The sequence below is a fragment of the Zingiber officinale genome, chromosome 3B (genome assembly GCF_018446385.1).
Source record: "Zingiber officinale cultivar Zhangliang chromosome 3B, Zo_v1.1, whole genome shotgun sequence".
NCBI classification, from domain to species: domain Eukaryota; kingdom Viridiplantae; phylum Streptophyta; class Magnoliopsida; order Zingiberales; family Zingiberaceae; genus Zingiber; species Zingiber officinale.
Genome location: NC_055991.1, coordinates 14,066,525 through 14,077,050, shown reverse-complemented (window position 1 = coordinate 14,077,050; position 10,526 = coordinate 14,066,525). Strand labels below are relative to the sequence as shown.

Genomic DNA, 10,526 nt, shown 5'->3' with positions numbered 1-10,526 from the left:
GCTTACATTCTTGCTTCAGTTCTGTTCGGTTTAGATTTCAGCAGAAGAAACGAACGGGGCAACTGTTGAGTTGCAATTAATCAGAGGCACCCAAACGGGGTTGCTTGCTATGTTATTACCACAAATTTGATACCGATTCCCTCGCACACTCACTTCTCCATCAACCACATCAAGTCGTAAATTTTGGACGATCGTCCTTCCGCAGGGGACTCGCACGGCGCCCTGAACCATCACTAGTTTTCAAAAAACGAGGAAACTAATTGACCATAAAATTTATGTGGAGAAGAAAACAGCATCCATCTCTGGCAAAGGAAGAAGAGGAAGAAGAAAGAAATCGATGCCGGACGAAACACGAAGTACACGCGGACGATAAGATGCAGAAAATGGGTAGCAGAAAATGCCAATCTGTATGTGAAACAGTGCGAGCATGTACCACACAAAATTCACCATCCAAATCCCCAGACCAACCTCCGCCTCACAACTGCTATCCTTCCGGCTTCCTCTCCACCTTTAACTCAAACTACGCAGCTAGAGCTAAGGCAGAGGCCACGGAGAGCGCAGACGTTTGAGCCAGGACTAGCGGCGATGGCCTCGGCTACTCTTCTCAAGTCTTCTTTCCTCCCCAAGACTTCTGAATGGCTCACTGCTCGGAAATCCTCAACCCTGCAGCAGCCGCCCACCGCCGTCTGCCTCGCCGTTCGTGCCAGTGCCTACGCCGACGAGCTCGTCAAGACTGCAGTATGTATAATTATATATAAGCTTGAACTGATTTGAATTTTAACGTTGAGCTTAATTTGCGATTAGAAAACCATCGCCTCACCGGGAAGAGGGATATTAGCCATGGATGAGTCGAACGCCACCTGCGGAAAGAGACTCGCATCCATTGGGCTGGAGAACACCGAGGCGAACCGTCAAGCTTACAGAACCCTTCTTGTGTCAGCTCCTGGTTTGGGCCAGTACATCTCCGGGGCTATCCTGTTCGAGGAAACCCTTTACCAGTCCACCGTAGACGGCAAGAAGATAGTCGACGTCCTCATCGGACAAAACATAGTGCCCGGTATCAAGGTTGACAAGGTAATCAATCATTAATAATCGAGCCACAAACTGGAATTCTCGCTTAGCTTCTTCCACCTTGTTTCACTTCATTTTGCTGTTTGATCAGGGTCTTGTTCCACTGGTCGGTTCAAACGATGAGTCATGGTGCCAAGGGTTGGATGGCCTTGCCTCTCGATCTGCTTCGTACTATCAACAAGGCGCGCGGTTTGCCAAATGGTAGAAGATTTTCGAGACAATTAATTAATACTTTAAAGCCATTATTTATGCTCACAAGAGTTGATCACGTATATATGGATATTGCTTCATGTTTCTAGGCGCACAGTGGTTAGCATTCCAAATGGCCCGTCTGCTCTTGCAGTGAAGGAAGCTGCATGGGGCTTGGCTCGATATGCTGCCATTGCTCAAGTAGTACACTTGCTCCTTCACTGTATAATAACTAACTAAAATAGTTGCTAGTATGATCACGTAGGAGCTCATTAGTTAAAGTTGATTGCAGGACAATGGGTTGGTTCCGATTGTTGAGCCAGAGATACTGCTTGATGGAGAACATGGAATCGACAGAACCTTCGAAGTGGCACAAAAGGTGTGGGCTGAGGTGTTCTTCTACCTAGCCGAGAACAATGTGTTGTTCGAAGGCATCCTGCTCAAGCCGAGCATGGTTACTCCTGGCGCAGAGTGCAAAGAAAAAGCCACACCGCAACAGGTTGCTGAATACACCCTGAGTCTTCTGCACAGGAGAATCCCTCCTGCTGTCCCCGGTATCATGGTAACTATCTAAAACTCACTCTTCCATATACATTTTAACCATGGGAGTTAACTGACATATGAAGTGATATTGGGGGATGCAGTTCCTCTCGGGCGGGCAGTCTGAAGTCGAGGCGACCTTGAACTTGAATGCAATGAACCAAGGGTCCAACCCTTGGCATGTCTCGTTCTCTTATGCCAGGGCACTGCAGAACACTTGCCTCAAGACATGGGGAGGAAGGGCAGAGAATGTGAAGGCAGCTCAAGAGACACTTCTGATCAGGGCCAAGGCCAATTCCTTGGCGCAGCTCGGCAAGTACACAGGAGAAGGTGAGTCTGCAGAGGCCAAAGAAGGCATGTATGTCAAGGACTACCGCTACTAGTCCTCCAGTCTTCTTCACTGAATACATAGTTTTCATATCTTATCTTCTCTGGATTTGGGTTGCTAGCTGCATCGTTCTCTACTAGCTGAATGTACTTGTCTACTTGATCATAACACTAGCAGATGAAAATGGAAGCCATGTTTTGAATTGATAAAGTTTGGCATTGAACTGACGGCACTTGTATGTTGATTAAATATAATATGATTGGAACCAAGTTGCTTGATTATCATGTTCCAATCCTTTGCAGAGAGCTTCACCTCTAGATATCTCATTACTTTTAAAATGTAAAATGCCTTTGGTTATAATGGAGTAAATTAATTAGACGAGTAAAACAATAGCTGTTCCTATGAACAAAATACACATGAAGAGACAAAGAATAAATATTCATTAGTTTGATTTAATAGAATCAGTATAAAATAAAGGGCAAAAATCAAATGGGTGCTCATCATTTGCTTTTTGTCAGTTGAGTGGCTCATTTTATATTAAAATCAAATGAGTGACCTTATGTGCTCCTTTTCGACCGTGTAAAAGCTAGTAATTAATTTTAACAATTGTAAAAGCTAACATCTATCTTCTAGAACGTATAGAAGCTAGCAACTAGTTTCTATAATATATTATATGATCATTCGACGATGTAGAAATGAGGTTTCTAACTTCTACAATTGTAAAAGCTAGTATATAACTTCTATAACAGTGATTTTTTTATCATTTTGATTTTAATTTTTTGAATGATAACTTGATAAAATAATATTTCAACGAGCAAACCAAACGATGAGGACTTCATGACACTCATTACATTTCAAATGAACACAATCTAAATATGATCGAGCGTATAGAAATTATTGGTTAGCGTCTACAACAGTGCTGAATCCATATAATATATTGTATTATAATTGGACCCAGAGATGATGTGTCAGTCAAAGTCAAGGTGAGGTGGTGGTTAAAGTCAGGTGAGATGACAGTCAGAGTCAGAATAGATGCATCTGAACGGATTATTCTCACCGAGATTTAACTCCTCACTCAACATTATAGCTCTCAGAATAAGGCTGACTGTCCCAATAGCCGGTTAGACTTAAGGGACTTAGTTCCCTATTCTTAATTTGGGTACAAGTCTCTCTGTATACGGTTAGTCGACTTTAAGAACCGACTGGATTGGGAGGACTTATCACTCCACTTGATGCTAAGATATACAAAATAAACCCAAATGACCCTAATGTCGGCCTAGCAAACGAGTGTTATCTCCCCATCTTCCAGAAGTATTCTTTCAACATACGGCAAAGGTAATATCTCCCAACATATAGTCGGCCAAGATGAGATCTGGTCGGACTTCCAAATCCCAGCATAACAGTTCAGGGGCAAGTCTTGTTACATATGACTACTTGGTCTAAAGTGCCAGACGGATCTAGGGTTGAGCTCCCCACTTCACAGCAAAAGCACTCTCAATATGAAGCCGATCAAACTCAGTGCCATTCGAACTTAGAGGACAACTCATTTCTCACTACTACAATACATCTCAGCATTAGCCCGGTCGACCTAATAGTCGATCGTGCTGGAGGGACTTAGTTCCCATTTTTATTAGTCTCCTATTACATATAGCCAGTCAAATATGGGTCCGGTCGAATTACCTCTAGGAACAATATTGTCAGAGAATCATAACAACCCGTTAGAGAATAGTAGCTATTCACAAATGAATATTCTAATATCTGACACATACATGCAATAAAACCTTCTTATGAGAGTGGCTACTCAGCTTCTATTATTATTAAGGAGGTTACAAAAGACTGTCCATAGACATGTAATGGAAGATTCCTTAGAGGAAGACTGTATGCCTTCCATTACCCGACATCTTCTGGCATCGAATATTCTTTGTCACCTCATTATTGCGGAGGTTATGAGAGACGATATAAAAAGGGGAGTTCTCTCTGTTGGAGAGGTATGCAACATTACTCTTTAATACGTTTTATTACGTACTAGCATCTGTTGGGTTTAGAGCGCAGCGGAAGACATATATTGAATCATGGATCTTTTCGTGGTACATATAGTATTACACAAAAGTAACATAAAACATACCTCAAGTCCTTGATAGGCTTGAATGATATCACTCGACAGATAAGAGCCCCACGTGTGACTCCTCTAGCGGTATCCACATGCACTAGATCACAAATTTGAGATGACCCGTTAGGTGCTAGCCTCTTGGATCGACAAAGCCTTCGAAGCACTACCGATCTCTTCCTGTGGAAGAAAACGAAGAAGAAGTTGACGAAGGAGAGATGGAGAGAACAAAATCTACTCTTGAATCTTTCCGAGGATGGCTACTTATAGCTTCCAAGAAATACAAAGAGTTAAGTTATCAATAAATTCATCATTTTTGATTTTCATTAATTAGGAAGATGAAGAGTTATAGCCTCTATAAATTCTTTATTTATGAGCTTCATTATGATGACTCTTCAACTTTTCCATTAATTATCATTATGATGACTCTTCGAATTCTCCATTAATCATCATGATTATGACTATTCGAATTCTCTCTTCTTTGTATCAAATAAATTCATATTTAATCTTGATCTCGATTAGCTTTCGATACCATTGTTCATGTCTACGTGCTATGCATACGACGCTCTAGGTTTTATACACGAAGGCAGTGTAAATCCATACACAGACTAAGGTAACCGTCTAGCAACAATTTTTAGCCACCCAACGTGATAAAATTAATATTAGTCATAAACTGTAAATCATTATGAATTGATTACTGTGTAATTCAATCTTTTCATCTAAGCCTACATCCCAATTAATTTGATACATTATGCATCATTACCAAATTAATTATTTTACTTAATTTTTAAGATATAATAGACTCCTCTTGAATGATAAATCATTCCTCCCATGGCCATGGATTTCGAGTCACTAATATCTTTATCAAATGGCCAGGATGTTAACTCCTAATCCAAGAGAGCGATGAATCCTCTATTGACTCAACACTATTCTCTCTACGCTTTGTCATACACCCAACTACTGTATTAATCACAATCCGATTAAAGACTGCTTTTAACGGTGTCAAAACACATAACTCCATGCATAGAATAAATGAAGGTCTCAAGTCAAAAGATCAGTTACACTCGTTCATAAGAGGAATAACCAATGATGCTTAATATGTGGTCTCCTCTTGAGCGGGTCATGTCCAGTATACCTCTAAATTCAAGGCACCCCTAAGTACAACTTACATATCCATCCCTCGGTCTATCTCGACCTAGTCATACTCAGCGTTGATCTAGATATCCATGTCCCCTCTAGATATCTATCCGATCAAGGATTATTTTCAGATTAATATATCCATTAATATGTGGGACTTTATCATTAATCATATACGTACAGAAAGTAAATAATTAATGATAAATTCTTACCTTTATTAAATAATTATCCACAAAATACATAAGGTGTGTCTTGGCACATAAGTGCACACACTAACAATCTCCCACTTGCACTATTGCCAAACACTACGGACTCTCAGTCCTAGGCTCCTCACATGTGTTTCATGTTTCTATAGAAGTAAGGCCTTTGTGAGTGGGTCTGTGATATTCTCGTTGGTATCTACTCTACTAAGCAACACATCACCCCTCTAAACAATCTCTCTAAGGAGGTGATACTTCGTTAGTACATGCTTGGATCGTTGGCGAGACCTTGGCTCCTTTGCCCGTGCTATGGCCTCATTATTGTCACAATATAGTATAATCGGATCAACAATGCTAGGAACAACTTCAAGCTCTGCTATGAAGTTCTTGATCCACACAGCTTCCTTTACTGCCTCTGAAACTGCTATGTATTCGGACTCAGTTGTTGAATATGCAACTGTCTCCTGCTTGGAACTCCTCCAACAAACAACTGCATCATTCAGACAAAACACATATCCTTGCTGCGATTTCAGATCATCCTGATCCATCTGAAAACTTGCATCAGTATATCCTCTGACGACTAATTCCTTGTCTCCTCCAAAAACTAAGAACATGTTCTTTGTTCTTCTAAGATACTTGAGGATAGTCTTTATCGCAGTCCAATGACCCTCTCCTGGATCTGACTGATATCTACTCGTCATGCTAAATGCATACGAAACATCTGGTCGAGTACAGATTATAACATACATTATGGACCCTATAGCCGAAGCATAAGATATCTTATCCATTCTACTTCTTTCCTCTTGTGTTCCTGGACACATAGCCTTGGAAAGATGCACACCATGTGACACTGGTAAATATCCTCTCTTGGAGTCCTGCATACCGAATCTATTCAGCATTTTATCAATGTATACACCTTGACTCAACCCTAGTAACCTACTTTGTCTATATCGGTATATTCTAATACTTAAGATATAGGTTGCATCCCTAAGATCTTTCATTGAGAAATACTCTCCCAACCAAGTCTTGGTAGATTCTAGGCTAGGGATGTCATTGCCTATAAGAAGTATATCATCAACATATAACACTAGGAACGTAATCTTGCTCTCACTAACCTTCTTGTAAACTCAAGGCTCTTCTGGATTTTTGAAAAAATAAAATTTTTTAATGGCTTCGTCAAATCATAGATTCCAACTTCGAGATGCTTGCTTTAGTCTATAAATGGACTTCTTGAGCCTACATAACTTATTGGCATTCTCAAATTTTATAAAATCGGGAGGTTGTACCATATATACTTCCTCCTGTAACCTTCCATTTAGGAAAGCAGTTTTAACATCCATTTGCCAAATCTCGTAGTCCTTGTAAGCTGCTATAGCTAGTAAAATTCTAATGGACTTAAGCATTGCAATGAGCGAAAATGTTTCATCATAGTCAATTCCTTGACGTTGATTGAAACCCTTTGCCACAAACCTAGCTTTATAGGTACTTATGTTCCCATCCATGTCAATCTTTTTCTTGAAGATCCATTTGCACCCTATGGATTTTACCCCAACTAGCACATCGGCCAACTCCCAAACTTAGTTGATGTACATGGAGTCCATTTCAGATTTCATAACTTCCAACCATTTCTCAGAATCATTTGAAGCAACTGCTTCCTTGTAAGTCGACGGTTCATCATCTTCGATGAGTAACACTTCCCTATCTTGGGTTACCAACCAACCATATCTGTTTGACCTCGAACAAAGAAAGTGGGGGCTCCTATGTTCGGATCAAGAGAACCAGACACCAGGCAAGAAGTCCTAGTTGCGACTAGGCAAGGAAGTCTTAGTAGGTCCGGTGGACCGAGGGGCAAAAAGACCTGGTGGGTCGAGATCAGACATGGGAAGCATGTGGTCCTTTGTTTAAGGGGGGATTGTTGGTGTTGCAAGGTTGCAAACATAGTCCCACATTAAAAACACATGGGAAAGATCATGAGTTTATAAAGAGAAAGATATCTCAATTAGCATGAGACCTTTTAGGGAGAGCCCAAGAGCAAAACCATGAGGGTCTAAGCCCAAAGTGGACAATATCATACCATTGTGGAGATATCTAAATTCTTTTCGATCCAACAGTATACTCTCCTCTAGCTTGAACTTGCAATGACCCACAAACATCACTATATATGAGTTCTAGTGGTTCCTTTGCCCGTTCACCTATCTTGGCGAATGACTTCTTGGTCATTTTGCCTTGTAAACATGCTTCACATGTATCTATGGGATCTAATTCAAAAGAGTCCAAATACCCATTATTGAGTAACCTAGCGATGCGTTTCTGGGTTATATGACCAAGTCTATAGTGCCAGAGATATGTTAAGTTTGAGTTATGTAATTTTTGTTTCTTACTTTCAATACAATAGATTGGTTCATCTAAGTTAAGAACATAAAGACCATTATTCAGTGAACCATTCCCATAGAATATATTATTAAATAAAAGGAACATAACTTGTCCTTGAATTGAAATACAAATCCCTTGGTGTCTAAACTTGACACTGAAATGATATTCTTTGAGAAACTAGGAACAAATAACAGTTTTCTAAATTTAAAACAAGTCCACTAGGTAAATTTATTGAATAGGTTTCTACAGCTAATGTAGCAACTCTCGCTCCATTAGCTACTCGTAGGGCCATTTCGCCCTTGGACAACCGTTTGCAGTCACTTAGACCTTGCATGTTCATACAAATATGAGAACTACTTCCAGAATCTATGACCTATGTGTTGGTGCGGGAAGCATCCGACGATCGACCGCTATTTTGATAATGGCAAAAGAATTCAAAGTTAAGTCATTTTGTGATCTAACATACTTAATTAAGTGTTTCAGGAAAGTCCTAGCTGCGGTTAGGCAAGTGGAAAACCCTAGGGGGTGGTAAACCTAGGTCATAGGGGGTGGTAACCCTATGCGGAAAGTCTTGGCGGGTCAAGAGCTTTAGGAAAAAGTCCTAGGAGGTGGTAACCCTAGGTGGAAAGTCCTGGTGTCGCGACCCAGGTGGAAGACTGGACGAGCCGGGAAGCGAGAGTCCAGCAGAAAGTCCAGAAGCTTCGAACGCTGAGCAAAAGTCTAGTCGATCTGGAGGATCGCACTGGCAACAGGTAAATTTCCTGAGTGGAGTAGGTGAGGACGCGTTCCCCGCAAAGGAAATAGTAGGTGTCGGGTCGACCTAGGGTTTCCGGTTGGAAATCCGAAGTTAGACCCGGACAGTCTGGAGATTGTCAAACTTATTTCTATATATTATCGTTTGTGTTCTAACTCTATTTTGCAGGAAACTAATATTTTTATGCAGGATTAGGACTGACCGGGATCGGTCGACCAAACCCCCAAGCTAGCAGATCAGATTTTCGGAGGTTGGATCGGGCTCGACCAAGGGATCGATCGACCGAACCTGGGGATCGGTTGACGAAACCAAGGTTGGGCGTCAACTGGATCAGGTCGGCTGGACTGAGTCAGAGCAGCTGATTGGTCGACTGAACCTATTTATCGGTCGACCGAACCTCAGATAAAAGTTGACTGGATCGAGGCGGAGCGAGTGGATCAGATGAGGTGGAGGTCATCTGATCGGTCGACCGAACCGGTGGTCGGTCAATCGATCCGCCTCGGGTCAAACTTGATCCTGAGCCTTGGGGATCTGGATCAGCTTTTGCAGAGCTATAAAAGGGAGCCTCGGGGTGTAGCTTAGTACAAGAACTCGAACAGAATAACCTGTGCTCTTCCGTGTGCTGCTCCAAACGCTTCTGCGACGCTCTGCTACTCCGACATTCAGCGACTACATCTACATCCCTTGTACTGTCGGTATATTTTCATTAGTGCACTTATTGTAATAATCAATTGTAAACTTTGCGATATTATAGTTGTTGTCCACCGAAAGCGATCTACGATCGCGGGGGAGTAGGAGTCGCTCAAGGCTCCGAACCAAGTAAACCTCTGGTGTCTTCTGTGTTTGCCCCTTTTCTTTTATTATTTCTTTTCCGCTGCGTTACTTTTGAACGATTTCCGAATACAAAAATTGTGAAAGCCACGAGCGCTATTCACCCCCCTCTAGCACTTCTCGATCCAACAATTGGTATCAGAGCGGGGTCGTGTTGATCTGGTGCAACCACCAATCACGTAATTTTTCGTTGTATTTTCACTTTTACGGAGTCAATTAGAATTAGCTTAATAGCTATATTCTAATTATTTTTTTTCGAATCGGTTTTTGCTCGAGGCTGGTGCAACACCACTCGAGTTCGTTATTTCTTAACCTTATTTCCCGCACTGCTAATCCAAGACATAGTCTTGGGACATTTCTGCTATTTTTTGTTTTGCATATTTAACAAATGACCCAACAAGAGGGTTTCCGCACCATTCGCCCCCCGCTCTTCTCCAGAGAAGACTTCGGGTACTGGAAGGGACGAATGGAAACTTACCTGAAGATCCAGTTTGATACCTGGATGATTATCAAGACTGGAATACAACTGCCAACCGATGAAGACGGCAAGCCGACACCCTACGAAAAATGGGAACCGACCCTAATCAAGAAGGTGGAAGCTGATGCTAGAGCGACCTGCACCCTCCAGTGCGGACTGACCAAGGAGGAGTTGAACAGAGTTGGACCATTCTCCAGCGCAAAAGAGCTTTGGGAGAAGCTGATCAAACTCTATGAGGGCACCTCCGACACCAAGGTCAGTAAAAGAGATCTTCTATTCAATAAACTATATAATCTAAAAATGCAGGAAGGAGAGACGACAAGTCAACTCCATACGCGCATACAAGACGTTCTCAACGCCCTCCATGCAATGGGCAGAAAGTCGAGAACCGAGACATCATAAGGTACGCACTAAACTCGTTTCCAAGGAGTACATTGCGGGCATCAATGGTAGATGCCTACAAAGTCTCCAAGGAGCTATCTTCTATAAAATTAGATGAGTTATTTTGTGAGTTTGAA

The 10,526-nt window shown here is 41.7% G+C and overlaps 1 protein-coding gene across 1 annotated transcript; it reads left to right on the top strand.

The window, feature by feature from the left end:
- Nucleotides 1–499: 499 nt before the first annotated feature.
- LOC122055951 (fructose-bisphosphate aldolase 1, chloroplastic) lies at nucleotides 500–2,412 on the top strand. Its single transcript, XM_042617654.1, has 6 exons — nucleotides 500–738; nucleotides 805–1,074; nucleotides 1,163–1,272; nucleotides 1,371–1,461; nucleotides 1,553–1,822; nucleotides 1,905–2,412. The coding sequence occupies exons 1-6, from the start codon at nucleotides 586–588 to the stop codon at nucleotides 2,181–2,183; spliced, it is 1,173 nt and encodes a 390-aa protein (XP_042473588.1). The 5' UTR covers nucleotides 500–585; the 3' UTR covers nucleotides 2,184–2,412.
- Nucleotides 2,413–10,526: the final 8,114 nt, after the last annotated feature.